Source organism: Erythrolamprus reginae, chromosome 7 (assembly GCF_031021105.1).
Source record: "Erythrolamprus reginae isolate rEryReg1 chromosome 7, rEryReg1.hap1, whole genome shotgun sequence".
Taxonomy (NCBI): Eukaryota; Metazoa; Chordata; class Lepidosauria; order Squamata; family Dipsadidae; genus Erythrolamprus; species Erythrolamprus reginae.
Genome location: NC_091956.1, coordinates 84870039 through 84889060, shown reverse-complemented (window position 1 = coordinate 84889060; position 19022 = coordinate 84870039). Strand labels below are relative to the sequence as shown.

The 19022-nt window shown below is 40.5% G+C and overlaps 1 protein-coding gene across 4 annotated transcripts in view; it reads right to left on the bottom strand.

Annotated features, from left to right (window-relative positions):
* The window catches only part of FAM13A (family with sequence similarity 13 member A), a 127552-nt gene that overhangs the window by 32098 nt on the left and 76432 nt on the right, over positions 1 to 19022 (bottom strand). For all 4 annotated transcript variants that reach the window (XM_070758049.1, XM_070758048.1, XM_070758047.1 and 1 more), the window contains 3 exons: positions 16469 to 16545; positions 15990 to 16032; positions 5453 to 5597 (listed from right to left, as the gene is read on the bottom strand). In XM_070758049.1, coding sequence (XP_070614150.1) covers positions 5453 to 5597; positions 15990 to 16032; positions 16469 to 16545 — 265 coding nt within the window. The remainder of the gene's footprint in view (positions 1 to 5452; positions 5598 to 15989; positions 16033 to 16468; positions 16546 to 19022) is intronic.

The window sequence follows — 19022 nt, the reverse complement described above, 5'->3', positions numbered from 1 at the left end:
GTCACTCATGCCCTCATCACCTCGAGGCTCCACTACTGTAATGCTCTCTACATGGGGCTACCTTTGAAGAGTATTTGGAAACTTCAGATCGTGCAGAATGCAGCTGTGAGAGCAATAATGGGCTTTCCCAAATATGCCCATGTCACACCAACACTCCGCAGTCTGCATTGGTTGCCGATCAGTTTCCGGTCACAATTCAAAGTGTTAGTCTTGACCTATAAAGCCCTTCATGGCACCGGACCAGAATATCTCCGGGACCGCCTTCTGCCGCACGAATCCCAGCGACCAGTTAGGTCCCACAGAGTTGGCCTTCTCCGGGTCCCGTCAACTAAACAATGTCGTTTGGTGGGACCCAGGGGAAGAGCCTTCTCTGTGGTGGCCCCGACCCTTTGGAACCAACTCCCCCCAGATATCAGAGTTGCCCCCACCCTTCTTGCCTTTCGTAAGCTCCTTAAAACCCACCTCTGTCGTCAGGCATGGGGGAATTGAGACTTTCCCTTCCCCCTAGGCTTATAAAATTTATGCATGGTATGTCAGTATGTATGATTGGTTTCTTAAATTGGGGTTTTTTAAATTAACTTAAATATTAGATTTGTTTACATTGTATTATTGTTGTTGTTAGCCGCCCCGAGTCTACGGAGAGGGGCGGCATACAAATCTGATTAATAAGTAAATGAATAAATCTTCCATGAAAACGAGTCATTGCACAATTAGGAAAGAATTTGACCTGGATGAATTTATTCTTAAAAAGTACAGAGTGGAGGATTTGGGCAATACTTTACAGCCGTGAAAAAGGGATTACAAAATCAATGAATTACATAAGCTTCCTGTGCAAATAACTGATCTTCAAGTACCAGATGCTTGGTAAACATCATTAATGATGGCTGATTCCACAGAGTTTGTGGAAACAGAGTTTGTGGGAGATATCAGTTTGCTTCATGTACACGGAACTTTTTTTAATCTGGTCCAACAGTGTTGTGGTTAGCTCTGGCCCAGCTCCTGCCCCAAGGACTGTGGATGTGGGGGAGGCATCCACATGCTGCAGGCCTGTTTTGCCCCTGGTGGAATCTGCTGATGAAGGCTCCTCTGACCAAGAAGACATGAGTGACAGGGAGGAGGAGAGTGTGGCAGACAGCTCAGAAGGAGATCAATTATCTAGCTTCTCCTTGGATTCAGAACAAGAGTTAATGATACAGCCACGCATGCGGAGAGCGATGCATAGGCAGCAACAACTGAGAGATTATTATCAAAGAAAATGAGGCCACCTGTGGTTGGGTGGGGCTGTGGTCATTACTGAGGATGCTATAAAGAGCAGCCTGTGGGTTTGGCCATTGTGGAGGATTATCTGATCGTTGTGTTTCGTGACTGCTTTGCTGACTTTGACCTTTTGTGTGCTGATTTCCCCCCACTTTGAAACTAAACCAGAGCAAAGTGTGTTTCACTTTGTGAAAGAAGAAGGACTGTGAATTGCCTCACAGCTGCAAGCTAAGTATCACAGAACTGATAAGGGACTTGTACAAATTACCAGTTTGTTTGGAGACGAGGGCTCTTTGCTATACCAAAAGAGGGCTTGGTTTAAGTGAATTTTCGGTATAAAGAACATTGTTTTGAATTTTCAAACGTGTGTGTGTCTGAACTTTGTACCTGTGAATTTCTGGGAGGAGTCTACCAGAGAGCCTGACAGAACAAACAGGGTAATTTGTTATTTAATCTTATAAAATATGCCGGCAGAAGCAAGCCAAATAAATCATTCCGATCATTTATTTTATTCAAACATGACCAGAAATTTTGTTTTTATATTGAGTGGCGACAAAGCATTTTTTAAAGGGGCAAACATAGTAAATATTTAAATTAGAACACGAGAAATATAATTCGCCAAATAACGTATTTGGAATGAAAATAACAGCAAAATAATTCCAGTTTGCAAATAATGATGGGGATCTACTGATTTAAAAATAAAGTAGGATGCCGTGTTCTTTAAGTCTCATTTAACTTCACTCAAGGAAGAATAAAATTTGAAGGAAGGGTAGTTTCCTAGAATTGAGGTATCACAAATAAGGCCCTATTTCTTGAGAGCACTAACATTATAAATAATAAGATAAAATAGAGGAAATAAGGCCTCCCGAACCCGAACTGTTGCCGAACTTCCGGGTTCGGTATTCGGGAGAGCGCCGAGAAGCCCCCCAGCTGTTTTGGGAGGTGATAGCCGGGCGGCGGGGCTTCTCGGCGCCCTCCCGAACCTGAACTTTTGCCGAATGTCCGGGTTCAGTGTTCGGGAGAGCGCTGAGAAGTGCCCGGCTGTCTCAAAAGGTGACAGCTGGGTGGCGGCGCCCAGCAAAGCGCCGTTTTTGCTTTTTATTTTTTGCTTGCACGCATTAATTGATTTTACATTGTTTCCTATGGGAAACATTGTTTCGCCTTACGAACCTCCTCCCGGAACCAATTAAGTTCGTAAGACGAGGTATCGCTGTACTGTACATTACAAAATGTACAAGCCTCTCCACTACTTCTTAAAAACAAAAACAGCCCCCAACCTTTATAGAGTAATTCTTTTTTTTTTGTTTTGATACCTGTTATTTATAAAAACAAATAACTGGAGACAAATGGAAAGGATGATTGTAAAAACAAAACAAGGCAACATTCTGCTGAAAAGTTAGATAGCGTGTGTTCCTGCCATCTGCTATTCATTCTTATATAGCGCTGTGTAGGTGGTTATTGCAGTGTTAACTTTTGCAATCAAAATGTTCCAGAAAGTGTCAATATTAGCAGTGTTGAAAGCATTAAGACCATGTGAGGTAACACAGCACAAATTCAGAGGACTGAAAAATTTCCTGTCGACTAAGAAAACTATGCCACCGATCACAAGTCCCCGTCTTGGGTACATTTAATTTGTGCATATCTAAAATATTACACACAGAGATGACATCTGGGTCATAAAATGCCTCAAAGATATAACAAATCATACTGCTGACAAAAATTAATGCTAACAAAGCATACTTAGCATAAATTATTGATATTGATATTATGATAACATTCTTCAAGTACTGTATATAAAAACTTGTCATAAAGGTTTTAATCTTAATCAACCCCAAATATAGCACATTGTAGAATTGAATTGAATAACAGAATTGGAAAGGGCCTTAGAGGTCATCTAGCCCAACCCCCTCCTTAGGCAGAAAAACCTACACCTAACCAAATGGTAGCCAACATCTTCTTAAAAATTTTCCAATGATGGAGCATTCAGAACTTCTGCAGGCAAGCTTTTTTCACTGATTAATTGGTCTGTCAGGAATTTTCCCATAAATTCTTTGTTTGTTTGTTTGTTTGTTTGTTTGTTTATTTATTTATTAATTAATTAATTAATTAGATTTGTATGCTGCCCCTCTCCGGAGACTCAGAGCGGCTCACAACAAAAACAACGTGACAAATCCAGTATATTAAAAGACATCTAAAAACCCATTATTCAAAACCATGCAACACAGTCATACCGTACATAAACAATATAAGCCCAGGGGTATCTCAATTTCCCCATGCCTGGCGACATAGCTTACGAAAAGCAAGGAGGGTGGGGGCAGTTCTGATCTCCGGGGGGGGGGAGTTGATTCTAGAGGGCCGGGGCCGCCACAGAGAAGGCTCTTCCCCCTGGCACCCGCCAGACGACATTGTTTAGTCAACAGGACCCGGAGAAGGCCAACTCTGTGGGACCATATTGGTTCTGAAGGTATTCTGGTCCGATGCCATATGTTATTACCAACACTTTGAATTGTGACCGGAAACTAATCGGCAGCCAGTGCAGGCCAGGGAGTGTTGACGAGACGTGGGCAAATCTAGGAAGCACCACGATAGCTCTCGCGGCCGCATTCTGCACGATCTGAAATTTCCGAACACTCTTCAAAAGTAGCCCATTGTGGAGAACGTTGCAGTAGTTGCTTCTCTCCCTGTTTAGTTTCCATCCATTACTTCTTATTCTATCCTCAGGTGTTTTGGAGAATAGTTTGACTCTCTTTTCTTTGTGGCAACTCCTGAAATATTGGAACACTATCCACAGCAGCTGATGGGGCAGGTTTGCATATCAGCTAGTATATTTGAGCCTGCTTTAGAATTCTGAACTGATGCAAAAATAGCATGAGGGCACAACTTGGCATCAGTTCCAAAAGGCTTTCGCCCAGATTGACAGATACATCGAACATAGCGTCACAGAATGTAATAGTCGGAGAGGATCACGTACATTATTTTAAATATTAGATTTGTTATATGTTGTTTAGCTATTGTTGTTAGCCGCCCCGAGTCTATGGAGAGGGGCGGCATACAAATCTAATAAATAAATGAATGAATGAATGAATGAATGAATGAATGAATGAATGAATAAACAAACAAACAAACAAACAAATGCCGCCCCGAGTCTATGGAGAGGGGCGGCATACAAATCCAATAAATAAAAATAAAATAAATAAATAATAAATCTAACTCAGAGGTTTATTCAGGTATCTTTTAGCTGATTTGCCTGAAGGGAGATGTTTAAACTACAAAATGTTAGCAATTAACTGAACACAACAAGAGACAAAAACATTTCCTTTTCTTTGGGTTGCATTGCTGAAAACAATGTCCAATTGCATCTTCTGCAGAGAAAGTTCAGCTGTTGTATTCAAACAGTGTATTAGCTTGGCTGCATAGCTAGAGGTATAACAAGCAGGAAGAGAGAGATTGTGATCCCCTTATATAGAGCGCTGGTGAGACCCCATTTGGAATAATACTGTGTCCAGTTCTGGAGACCTCACCTACAAAAAGATATTGACAAAATTGAAGGGGTCCAAAGACGGGCTACAAGAATGGTGGAAGGTCTTAAGCATAAAACGTATCAGGAAAGACTTCATGAACTCAATCTGTAGAGTCTGGAGGACAGAAGGAAAAGGGGGGACATGATCGAAACATTTAAATATGTCAAAGGGTTAAATAAGGTCCAGGATGGAAGTGTTTTTAATAGGAAAGTGAACACAAGAACAAGGGGACACAATCTGAAGTTAGTTGGGGGAAAGATCAAAAGCAACGTGAGAAAATATTATTTGACTGAAAGAGTAGTAGATGCTTGGAACAAACTTCCAGCAGACTTGGTTGGTAAATCCACAGTAACTGAATATTAAACATGCCTGGGATAAACATCTATCCATCCTAAGATAAAAATACAGGAAATAGTATAAGGGCAGACTAGATGGACCAGGAGGCCTTTTTCTGCCGTCAGTCTTCTATGATTCGTCAGTCTTCTATGATTCTATCTACATATTACTTTCCCCCAGATCAGTGCTCTTATTGAAGACATCCGAACAGTAAACAGGCTGTGGGAAAACCGTGACTTATCATCCCAGAAACAAGAGGGAAAGTCCAAGACAGAAGTAAGACATAAAGTCCTGGTGAAATAAGAGCCGTTTCATTCATGCTCCACAAGCCATCCTACCTTCCAAGTTGTCGCTGCACAAGGTTGAGAGGTCCAGACGAGGCACGTCCGATAGGAAATCGTCCTCCTGGCCATTGATTTCTTGATTCCTCTGCAATTTGACTTCAGGAACCCCGGGATGTTCCTGGATCTTCATACTTGAGCCCTGCAACACAGCCCCCCAAAGCAAAAAAAACGTTTTGCAAAATTCAGTATAAACGGGAAGTACAGATGTAAATAATTGCACAAAACCCAAAACAAGCCCTTTTCCTTTCTATAGACAAACTGAAAAGATGGGAGCTTTTGGGGTATAATTTTTTTTAATTTTCTCCACCATAAAATAAAACAATATATAGTTATAAACACAACAGCAATGCTTGAAATCAACCATGTATAAACTTTTCTTATTACTCACTCAATGGAGGCTCTTATCTCTCCTTGTCTAAAATTTTCTCTTCACTTTATACAACATTATCAATTCTTAAAAATCTAAATAAAAATTCTTCCTCTCTATCTTACTATAAAAATTTACATTACATCAATGCAAAGAGTAATAAAATCTCTTTTATCTAAATTTTAATATTGTGTCATATAGCTAATATATAATATATATTACAGTGTTCTTGTTATTGTTGTGAGCCGCCCCGAGTCTACGGAGAGGGGCGGCATACAAATCTAATAAATAATAATAATAATAATATTAATCTTTACATTAATCTTTATTAATCTTTAATCTTTTAGCTAATATATATATATATATATATCTTTAGTAAAAGAAACTATCCATAACATATCACCTACTTCATAAAATAAAGTTCTATATGTTTAAAATCTAAACAATAAGTAAATTATGTATTATATCATTATATAGTGCTACCACCACTTCTCATCTGGCTTCCAAAATTTAAATCAAATTTCCATGTTTCAATTTTTCCCAAAATTAACCAATTACTAATACATACACATCTCTTAGTTTTCTACCCAATTATAAAACTTCCCCCAAATTTTATAATAATCCGATGGGAGCTTTTTAGTATCCGTTTTTTTTCCTTCCAAATTACTTCCTTCAATGCTCATGGATCACTTGCACTAGTTAAAAAAACAAACAAAACCCAAAATGTTAATTCCAAAAAACCTTCTTGATTGAAGAAACAAGAGAAAAGAGTTCAGAAGTTGCTTCTCTCCAACTGAGCAAAACGATCGGTAGAGTTTATCCTTGAACGGCTTGAAAAGGCAAAGCTATGAGAACAACGGCTGCAATTCCCCCCCCCCTTAAAAGTTCTGAATCCCCCCCCAAAAAATGCATCACCTAGCAGGCTGCTGTTGCTAAGGCTACGGTGCAACAAAATCTCTCTTGCAAATTGAGGAGACTCCCGTCTTCCTTCTTTCTCCTTCCCTGGGTTTGCAGACGGCAGCAGAAGGAAAGCGATGCGCAGGCGAAGGCTCTCGCCAGCGAGCTGTGCTGCAGTATAGCTCTCCGAATGCCAGCGGAGTTGGGCTGGCGTTGGCTTGTGCGTCCTTGGCTTCCTGTGGTTGTTTTCTAGCTGGGTGTGGGGAACGCAGGCCTATTTATAAAGGAGCTCTGGGATGTTACATGCCGCTGTTGCGCAAACCAGAATCATAATGGGCTTTGGCATTTAGTAACTGGAAGGGGTAAGGGCCTGGCGAGTAAGCCGCGGACCAGGAATGCCTTCCGTTCCAACAAATCTCCATCTCTCTCTCTCTCTCCCTCTCTCTCCGTCAATCAATCTCCAAGTTAAAAAACGGCTGGGGAGACGATCTAAAAAAAGCGGTGTTAAAAGCGGTGTCCCCCAAGGTAGTGTTCTGGGACCAACGCTCTTCATTCTCTACATCAGTGTTTCCCAACCTTTTTTGAGCCGCGGCACATTATTCACATTTACAAAATCGTGGGGAACATTGAACGGGTGGGAGGGGGGGCTAAAAAAAGTTTGGACAAAAAAAATCTCTCTCTTCCTCCCTTTCGCTCTATTTCTCTCTCTCTCCCTTCCTTCCTTTCTTTCCCTCTCTCTCTCCATCCCTCTTTGTTTCTCCCTTCCTTCCTCTCTTTTTTGCTCTCTTTCTCTCTCCCTCCTTCCCTCCCTCTATGTCTTTCCCTCACCCTCCTTCCCCCCTCTTTTTCTCTCTTGCTTTCTCTCTCTCTCTCTCTCTTGCTGTCTTTCTCTCTCTTTCTCTCTCCCCCTTCTCTCTCCCTCTCTCTCTTTCTTGCTATCTCTCTCTCTCTTTTTTGCTTTCTCTCTCCCTCCCTCTTTCCCTCTCTCTCTTGCTATCTCTCTCTTTCTTTCTTTCTCTCTCTCTTTCTTATACACTATGCTACAGCAGCGGTATTGGGCAGTAGCCGTGGGACAGAGGCAGGGTGGTCAGCTGTGAGGCGGAGCTCCGGAAAGTTGCGAGACCAGAAGCTGAGCTTCCTTCTTCATGGTACACCTGACCATGTCTCGCGGCACACTAGTGTGCCGTGGCACACTGGTTGGGAAACACTGCTCTACATCAATGATCTTTGGGATTACATCACAAGCAACTGTGTCCTCTTTGCCGACGATGTAAAACTCTTCAACACCACCTATAACACAACTATTCTCCAAAAAGACCTTGACGCTGTTTCTGAGTGGTCTAACACATGGCAACTCCAAATCTCAACCAGCAAATGCTCCACATTGGGAAAAAGAATCTGAACTCCAAATACGAACTGAATAATCAAATTATCACAGATAATCCCTACTTGGTTAAAGACCTGGGTATATTAATAACAAAAGACTTAAGTGCCAAAGCTCACTGCAACAACATAGCCAAGAAGGCTTCAAGAGTTGTAAACCTAATGCTACGCAGCTTCTGCTCTGGCAATCTCTCACTACTTACCACAGCTTACAAAGCTTTCGCCAGACCCATCCTCGAATACAGCTCATCTGTTTGGAACCCATATCACATCTCAGACATTAACACCCTTGAAAATGTCCAAAGATACTTCACCAGAAGAGCCCTTCACTCCTCCACTCGAAATATAATCCCCTACGAGACTAGACTTTTAATCCTGGGCCTAGAAAGCTTAGAACTAAGACGCCTTAAACATGATCTAAGTATTGCCCACAAAATTATATGCTGCAATGTCCTGCCTGTCGGCAACTACTTCAGCTTCAACCACAACAACACAAGAGCACACAACAGATTTAAACTTAATATTAACCGCTCCAAACTTGACTGTAAAAAATACGACTTCAGTAACTGAGCTGTCGAAGCGTGGAACTCATTACCGGACTCCATAATGTCATCCCCAAACCCCCAACACTTTACCCTTAGATTATCCACGGTTGACCTCTCCAGATTCCTAAGAGGTCAGTAAGGGACGAGTACAAGTGCACTAGAGTGCCTTCTGTCCCCTGTCCTATTGCTCTCCTATATCTCCTATACCTTTCCTCTATTCCTATATCTCTTCTTCTATTCTTTCATTGATATGTTTTATTCCTATATCTTCTATTCTTTCATAGATATATTTTACTATGAGTATATCTTCTATAACTTTCATTATATATTTACTATATGTATACCCTAATTGTGCAATGGACAAAATCAATCAATAAAATCAATCAATAAATATAATGTACGCTCGAAGAAAGAAACAAAAGCATTTTGCACCGTGTCCAGTCACCAGATACCCGATATGTCCTGTGTGCGTCTGGACAGGTTCAACTCTTTGCCCTCTTGTTCCTGGTTTGTACATGTCTGAGGTTATATTTGGGGCATCAGACAGAGCATGCTGTCTTCATTTGCAAAACGTAGAGGGGTTTATTTTTATTTATTTATTTAATTATTTTATTTATTTTGTCAAACAATTATAGAGTGGTAATTTGTACAAATAAAACAGTAGATAAGTAATGATCAAAAGTAACAAAATAATACAAGAGGACAGGGACAGCAGGCATAGTGGTGCGCTCATGCACGCCCCTTACAGACCTCTTAGAAAGGGGGGGAGGTCAACTGTAGATAATCTAAGGTTAAAGGTTTTGGGGTTAAGAGTAGAAACCACAGAATCCGGTAGTGCATTCCAGGCGTTGATTACTCTGTTGCTGAAGTCGTATTTTTTGCAGTCAAGTTTGGAGTGGTTGACATTTAGCTTAAATCCATTTCGTGCTCGTGTGTTGTTGCGGTTGAAGGTGAAGTAGTCGTTAACAGGTAGGACATTTTGGTATATGATTTTATGAACTATAATTAAGTCGGAACGGAGACGACGGAGTTGTAAGTTGTCTAAACCAAGAATTTTCAAGTCTGGCGGAGTCAGGTATTTTGTTTGCGAGAAGAGGAGTGAAGGACACTCCTTGGGAAATATTTTTTAATGCAAAGGGAACGTGCCTGATGTAGGCACACATATAAGGTCTTGTAAACTTGGGAGAGAAAAAGAGACAGGGAAGGAAAAACGGCAAGAGAGACTTAAGAGACTCCCCTCTAACAACCCCCCAATATTTATTTATTTATTTATTTTATTTATTAGATTTGTATGCCGCCCCTCTCCGTAGACTTGGGGATTAGAAAGGGCAGAGTTAAAAGCAAGTTAACAGACACTATTGTAAAAAAAAATAAAAATGAACGATTCCATAAAGTTACCAGCCGGTTTTTAACTTGTGATTCCGTTCTTTAGAATAATCAGAATCTATTTGTGCCGTCTGAAACTCTGTGTAATTCCCTGTAGTTCTTTTTCCCCCCCCAGTATCTGCAGCGGGAACTGTTAAAATTAATCCGCTCTGGAATTTGCCAATATGCTGAATTAAAAGGGTGGTGGGAAATAAACTGCATTTTGCTCCGTTGATTGTAATGCAAATAATCCGGGCTGCTTTCAGAGGGTTGCTTGGAAGTTCAAAAGCAAACGAAAACCAACAAATCTCAACTAGCACAATTATATTTATGTATGTATATTATTATTATTATTATTATTATTATTATTATTATTATTATTTGGATTTGTATGCCGCCCCTCTCCGAAAACTCGGGGCGGCTCACAACAAGTGAAAAGACAATCCAATACATAATCCAATTTAATTAAAATATTATAAATTTAAGAAAAACCCCTATACTAACATACACACACACAATATGATCTATCCTAGTCTCCTTTGATTTTTAAGCAAAAACATGTGACATACTATTATTATTATTATTATTTATTAGATTTGTATGCCGCCCCTCTCCGTAGACTAGGGGCGGCTCACAACAGTAATAATAACAAATCTAATAATTAAAAATCGCTAAAAAACCCCTATTAAAAAGAAACCTACATACAAACATACCATGCATAAACTGTATAGGCCCGGGGGAGATGCCTCAGTTCCCCCATGCCTGGCGGCAAAGGTGGGTTTTAAGAAGTTTACGAAAGGCAAGGAGGGTGGGGGCAACAATATAAAAAGACAATGTAAACAAATCTAATATTAAAAATAATCTAAAAAACACCAATTTAAAGAACCACTCATACATACAAGCATACCATGTATAAATTCTATAAGCCTAGGGGGAAGGGAAAGTCTCAGTTCCTCCATGCCTAACGACAGAGGTGGGTTTTGAGGAGCTTGTGAAAGGCAAGGAGGGTGGGGGCAACTCTGATATCTGTGGGGAGCTGGTTCCAGAGGGTCGGGGCCGCCACAGAGAAGGCTCTTTCCCTGGGTTCCGCCAAGCGGCATTGTTCAGTTGACGGGACCCGGAGAAGGCCAACTCTGTGGGACCTAACCGGTCGCTGGGATTCGTGCGGCAGAAGGTGGTCCCGGAGATAATCTGGCCCGATGCCATGAAGGGCTTTATAGGTCATAACCAACACTTTGAATTGTGACCGGAAACTGATCGGCAACCAATGCAGACAGCGGAGTGTTGGTGTAACATGGGCATATTTGGGAAAGCCCATGATTGCTCTCGCAGCTGCATTCTGCACGATGGATGGACCATGAGGTCTTTTTCTGCCGTCAATCTTCTATGTTTATATAAACATGCGGTAACTTTTTTAAAAAAAATCAGTCCTTCTTCTTGACTTTCGTACCTTTATCCAAACCGCGTAAAGCTAAACAAACATAGCAATTGAAAACAAAATGTCAGGGTCCACCGTAACAAGTCCTGTTCCCTCTAACTCTGCCGTGAAGGAAGAACATGACAGCTAAAGGAACATTTGAAGAACAGGTTTTGTCATAGGGTATAAATGAACTTCCCTTTCCTCCTCAAGACACACTGTACCAGGCTATTAATCTCCACTATGCTGTCACAGCTGTAATTTAAAACTACCGAAGATCTTTCCAAGCCAGGCGATAAAAACAGATCGAGCTAGCTAACACCTTAGACACCAGGGCCTGCCATTAATAAAAACCTGGATAGATCAATTGAGAATGTACACTCAGAACATTTTCTTCAAGGAAGAATCAAATACAGTGATACCTCGTCTTACGAACCCTTCGTCATACGAACTTTTCGAGATACGAACCCGGGTTTAAGATTTTTTTTGTCTCTTTTTCCGAACTATTTTCACCTTACGAACCCGCCGCTGCCGCTGGGATGCCCCGCCTACGGACCTTCCGTTGCCAGAGAAGCGCCCGTTTTTGCGCTGCTGGGATTCCCGAGGCTCCCCTCCATGGGAAACCTCACCTCCGGACTTTTGCGATGCTACAGGGGAATCCCAGCATTGCAAAAACGGGTGTATCGCTGGCAACGGAAGTCCGGAGGTGGGGTTTCCCAGAGAGGGGAGCCTCAGCGAAATCACAGCATCGCAAAAACACAGAGGTCCGGAGGTGGGGTTTCCCATGGAGGGGAGCCTCAGGGGAATCCCAGCAGCGCAAAAACGGGTGCTTTGGCTGGCAAAAGGGGTGAGATTTGGGCTTGCATGCATTAATTGCTTTTCCATTGATTCCTATGGGAAACATTGTTTCGTCTTACAAACTTTTCACCTTAAGAACCTCGTCCCAGAACCAATTAAGTTCGTAAGACAAGGTATCACTGTATTGCTAAGGCTACATTCAAAAGCTATAATGCACCACTCAATCAATCTTATGAGAACTGATCAATATTAAATCCAATTGGCACCAACCTCAGATTTATATGTAAAACCACGTTATTCCCTAGTAAATCGTGGTGCATTTTTGTCTCTGATGTCATTTCCCCCCGAACGCCATCACTCTACTAAACAAATAATTCCCTCAACACTGTCAAATTCTTTACTAAGTCTGCACTTCTATTTCTATTAGTTTTTTCTCATCATTCCTATCAACTATTTCCTCCCACTTAGGATTGTATGACTCTAACTTGTTGCTTGCATCCTAAGATTTTTATTAATATTGATTGTTTCTTCATTGCTTATTTGAGCCCTATGACAATCATTAAGTGTCGTACCACATGATTCTTGGCAAATGTCTCTTTTTCTTTTATGTACGCTGAGAGCATCTGCACCAAGACAAATTCCTTGTGTGTCCAATCACACTTGGCCAATAAAGAATTCTATTCTATTCTATTCTATTCTACTCAGCAAGGATTTTTGTTGTTGTTTAATAAAAGGGTAACAGTCCCTCCCCAAAACCCTACGGGGTTGGTTAGAGAAGATTACCTCCGGAACCGTCTTCTGCACGAATCCCAGCAACCGATAAGGTCCCACAGAGTTGGCCTTCTCCGGGTCCCGTTGACTAAACAGTGTCGGCTGGCGGGCCCCAGGGGAAGAGCCTTCTCTGTGGCCGCCCCGACGCTCTGGAATCAACTCCCCCCAGAGATTAGAACCGGCCCCACCCTCCTTGCCTTTCGTAAGTTACTAAAGACCCACCTTTGTCCCCAGGCATGGGGGAACTAAGATACCCCCAGGCTTATTTAGTTTACGCATGGTATGATTGTGTTGTATGGTTTTAATGTTGGGTTTTTTAGATGTTTTTAATATTAGATTTGTTATACTGTTATTATTTTGTTGTGAGCCACTCCGAGTCTACGGAAAAGGGCAGCATACCAATCTAATAAATTATTATTATTATTATTATTATTATTATTATTATTATTATTATTATTATGTCAGTACAACACAGCAAACGAGATCACTCCTGGATTTCGTATTTCATCCCCAGTCGGGCGCTTCCCAAGCACCTAGGACTGCGTGATGTAGCGGCGAATTATGTTTGCTGATCCCAGTAAAGCGGCCTTTTGCAATTGACAGATGGAGATTTTGTCAATTCCGATGGTTTTCAAATGTCCGCTGAGATCCTTTGGCCCTGCGCCCAGCGTGCCAAGGACCACTGGGACCACTTTCACTGGCTTATGCCAGAGTCATTGCAGCTCGATTTTTAGATCTTCGTATTTCACTAATTTCTCTAGATGATGATGATGATGATGATGATGATTCATTCCTGCATCTTGCAATGCAATGAATAATCCCTAAGAGTTTCTGAAGATTCGGGGTTTCTGCTTAGATTCAAAGAATCTGCATTCCAAACATATATATGGATGGTTTTCGGAACAAATGTATTTTTATTTTTTGCTTCTGACGCCACTATTCAAGCATGATGACATGCCTATGTGTGGTATCACCCTTCTCCGTGCTTGTAGAGACAGAGAACAGTGTGGGAAGCTTATAGGAAAGCCAAGAATCCCCAGTGCTGGGAAATGACCAGGTCCTGCCAACAAATAAGGAGGCATCGCATAGCCACACTAAAAAGCATGTTCGGGCTATCTATGGAGATTCTCAATCATTCAGGCCATGGTGGTCCCAGAGGCTTTTTTTCAAAAGGCAACTGGATTTTTTGTTTTTCTTCCTGGAGTCCACGTTTCGGCCGGCCAGGAAGGACGTTTTTGTGACGTCAAAGCTCCCCCCATGGAATTCCCTATTGGGATTCCCCACTTCCGTTTGAGCCTCCCGACCAGCCCGACAGCTCCGCGGCTCTTTTAAAAAGCTAACAGCCGGGCGGCGGGGCTTCTCAGCGGCCTCCTAAACGCCAAACCCAGAAGTTCGGCAAAAGTTCAGGTTTGGCGTTTGTGTTCGGGAGGACGCCGAGAAGCCCCCAGGCTCTTTCAAAAAGCGACAGCCGGGCGGCGGAGCTTCTCAGTGGCCATCCGAACCCGAACTTTTGCCGAACTTCCGGGTTCAGCATTTGGGAGAACGTTGAGAAGAGCCCAGCTGTTTCAAAAGGTGACAGCCGGGCGGCGGCGTTTTTTTCTTGCACGCATTAATTCATTTTACACATTGTTTCCTATGGGAAACAATGTTTTGTCTTACGAACTTTTCGCCTTACGAAACTCCTCTGGGAATCAATTAAGTTCGTAAGACGAGGTATTACTGTACAAAGATTAGACGTAGCAATGAATGATCCAAGAAACCTTTCCAGTAAAAGCATTTATTGAATGTTTCTAGTATTCTACAATCAAGAAGAGCATCCCTAGAAACCATGTTTATTTATGCCTATCTAAACACCAAGGCTGTACAGCTTATAATACTTCAGTGAGAAATTGCCAAGAAACCCAAGGATTGCAGACTGGCAAGTCAGAAAAGCATTCCAGGAGAAACAATATACCATTGCTTAGAAATCTACACGAGGTGTTCATGAATTTATTTATTATTTATTTATTAATTAGATTTGTATGCCTCCTCTCTCCGTAGACTCGGGGCGGCTAACAACAGTAAAAAGACAATATGAACAAATCTAATATTAAAAGTAATGTAAAAAAACCCAATTTAAGAAACCAGACATACCATGCATAAATTTTATAAGCCTAGGGGGAAGGGAATATCTCAGTTCCCCCATTTATCACAGATAAACTCGACTCAGAGGGGACAAGACTATATTTAACGATGGATTTGGCGATGGGATTAAAAACATTAGGTTGAGCTGTATTCTTGCTAAATATACAGCATCTTGACATAACCCTCCAATTATAACTATTCAACAGGGACCCATTCGCATTGCTGCCCTGTGGAGAGGATATTTTGGGAAGGGGAAGGATAAAAAGATCACAGATTCTCCTATTGTACAACTTGCTATATAGACCCTCCCTGGCACGCTGCAGTCTCATTGGATCAAAACATCAGCTCCAATTTAAACACTGCCTAGTTATGCTTCTGCCATAATTCCATATAACCAGCAGCTACAGAATGTGAAGTTAGCCACATACTTCAGCTTTCCAAGAATTCTTTTTTTAAAAAAAGATTTGCTAAAATATACCCTGCTCAAATAAATAAAGGCAACACTCAAAGAACCCATCCTAGATCTGAATGAATGAAATGTTCTCCTTGAATCCTTTGTTCTGTACAAAGTTGAATGTGCACAACAGCAGGTGAAATTGATTGTCAATCAGTGTTGCTTCCTAAGTGGACAGTTTGATTTCACAGAAGTTTGATTTTCTTGGAGTTATATTGTGTTGCTTAAGGGTTCCCTTTACTTTTTTTGGAGCAGTGTATATTTTCATGATATGCTTTAAGACAGGAGAGTCTCCGTTCCCTCCCCACTCCAGGGGAAGGATACTGCAAAATCTCCATTCCCTTAATCAACATTAATAATGATGAAAGTAATATGTTATTATTTTGCAAATGGTATAGATAGACACAAACCTGATTGTGCATTAACAAACCGTCCTCCTTTCTGCCGTCTTTGCTACAAAAAAGAAGAAAGAAGTATTAAGGAACATGTCATAAAGGATGCATTTTTTAATAATGACAAAACCATTTTTTTAAAAAGCAGATGAAAATAAAAGTTAAAATTTCAAATTCTGCTTTATAATTCTTTCTTTGTGACTTGCACAGAAAAGCCAAGAGACCAATTTACTATTAACACACATGAAATACAACATGAATGCATAAAATAAGGCATTCATTACAACGTTAAAATGTTATAATATTAAAACATCTTTTCCTTAAAATTAGCATTTTTCAAATGAGGACAGGCATAGGAAATATAAAGTTAGATTTCCCTCCACCCCAAGGTAAAGAAACTGGTTTCAAAGTATAATTGGATTTTTTAGTATATAGACCTTAACTGACATTTTAAAAAATCTTTAATTTTAAGACAGAGTAAATTCTAAGAAATTCACCTTTCTTCAGAAAACACCTCCATTTCATCTGGTCCTCTTCCATCTACATGTCTCAAGGAGCCAAAAGTTTCCATTGCCTGTCAAACATCAAGGCAATTGCTAAGAATGATCATTTTAAATTATCACCTCTCAAAACCTCCAAACCTAATTGGGATTTCAACTCTCAGTGCAACTATACTATTTCCTGTGTTTTATCTTAGGATGGATCTATGTTTATCCCAGGCATGTTGCTGTGGATTTACCAACCACATCTGCTGGAAGTTTGTTCCAAGGATCTACTATTCTTTCAGTAAAATAATATTTTCTCACGTTGCTTTTGATCTTTCCCCCAACTCACCTCAGATTGTGTCCCCTTGTTCTTGTGTTCACTTTCCTATTAAAAACACTTCCCTCCTGGACCTTATTTAACCCTTTAACATATTTAAATGTTTCTATCATGTCCCCCCTTTCCCTTCTGTCCTCCAGACTAGACAGATGGAGTTCATGAAGTCTTTCCTGATACGCTTTATGCTTAAGACCTTCCACCATTCTTGTAGCCCGTCTTTGGACCCGTTCAATAATCATGTAATTATGAGGTAGAGTAGAGAAGAAAGACTTCTTCTTTTTTTAAAATAGAGTTTATTAAATTATATAAACAATGTCGTCTGGCGGGACCCAGGGGAAGAGCCTTCTCTGTGGTGGCTCCGACCCTCTGGAACCAGCTCCCCCCAGAGATTAGGATTGCCCCCACCCTCCTTGCCTTTCATAAACTCCTTAAAACCCACCTCTGCCGTCAGGCATGGGGGAACTGAAACATCTCCCCCTTGCCCATGTTGTTTTGGTGTATGATTGGTTGTGTGCTTGTTTTTCATATATATTGGGGTTGCTTTTATGAATTTTTTTTTTAACCTAAAACTGTAATGAGATTGGTAAATATTAGATTTGTCACTGTGTACTGTTTTTGCCATTGTTGTGAGCCGCCCCGAGTCTGCGGAGAGGGGCGGCATATGAATCCAATAAATCTAATCTAATCTAATCTAATCTATATACATATTTAAAAGACACACATAAACAGATCATTGTATTCTTAATTTGTGAGTACAGTTATAGTTCCATCCCACCCCTACCCCTGCTGCCTCTTGCAGCATATCTTATTAATCCTCCTGACTTTTCAAAACTATTCGTTCCAAAGGGCGTTTGAATGCTTTGAAAGAAGAATTTCCTTGGAGTAGGTTTACTTAGTTGGATTATTACTTTATTGCCTTTAAAGATTAGAAACAACCTTTGTGGGGAAAATGGATAGCCTATATATAATTGTATGCATGCACTCAGGCACGCACGCATCTGTAAATAAATAAAACCATGACGTAAAACCAAGATAGCTGGTTTCACATGGTGTTAAGCTGAAAGCAAACAATGACATGTATCTAGTTAGTCCTCAACTTACAACCAAAATTGAGCCCAAATTTCTGTTGTTAAGTAACACTTTTGGTTAAGTGAATTTTGCCCCATTTCACAACCTTTCTCTCCAGTTGTTAAGTTTTTTTAAAAAACATATTTTTATTGGTTTTGCACATTTGAAAATAACATAAAACAAACATAAAACAGTGCACAGTGCATGTGCCCATCACCCGACTGACAATCCCACCACCACCACCAATTAGGGGGGTTCAAATATTTACTAGTTTATATTCTTTTATTTCCTTAGCTCTAATTTGCATTTGTTTACTATTCAAAGAGTGATTGGAGTTTTCCCCCCCACATTTTCGTCACAAATTCTACTCAACGTATAATCTTTCACCTTATTCCATCGTACCATCAGCTTCTCCAATTTATTTCATCAAAATTGTTTAATCTTATTTCCATGATTTCAAAATGAATGTGATCCACCATGTACCAGTACCAGTTGTGTAATGTCCATTTTATAGGCTCTTTCCAACCCAATACCACTACCGCTTGAGCGCTTTCCAATGCTGCAGATTTTATTTCTCTGAAGTCTCTTAATTCTCGTTGTTTAACTAATATCGCTATTTCTTTTGTAATTATCCACTTAATATTTAACATTTTATTTATTTCATTCTGCACTTCCTTCCCAAATTTCTGAACTTTGACACACTCCCAGAACATATGCATGAAGATTCCTTTCTTTTGGCAACCATGCCAACAATTACCTCTCCCTTTCCTCTGGAAGTGTGAAGGTTGTGCTGGTGTATAGTACCATTTATGTAAAATTTTCCTTCTCATCTCTCTAACTCTTGTATTCTTAGTTTCATATATATTTTCTACTATTTCTTTTATTTCTCTTTCATCGATTTGTAAGCATCTTGTCAAGCCTTTTATTACTCCCTCTTCCGCTTGCGATAACATTCTATATATATTACTTGCCTGTGCTTTTGTATCATTAATCTTTTCTTTTAATATTTTCTCTCCAGTTGTTAAGTGAATCAGTGCTTTTGGTAAGTTAATATGGATGGTAAATGAATATGGCTTCTTCATCGCTTGTCAGATCGCAAAAAGGGATCATGTGATCTTGGGACACAGCAACAGAATCATTCAAGTTACGCTATGACATTGG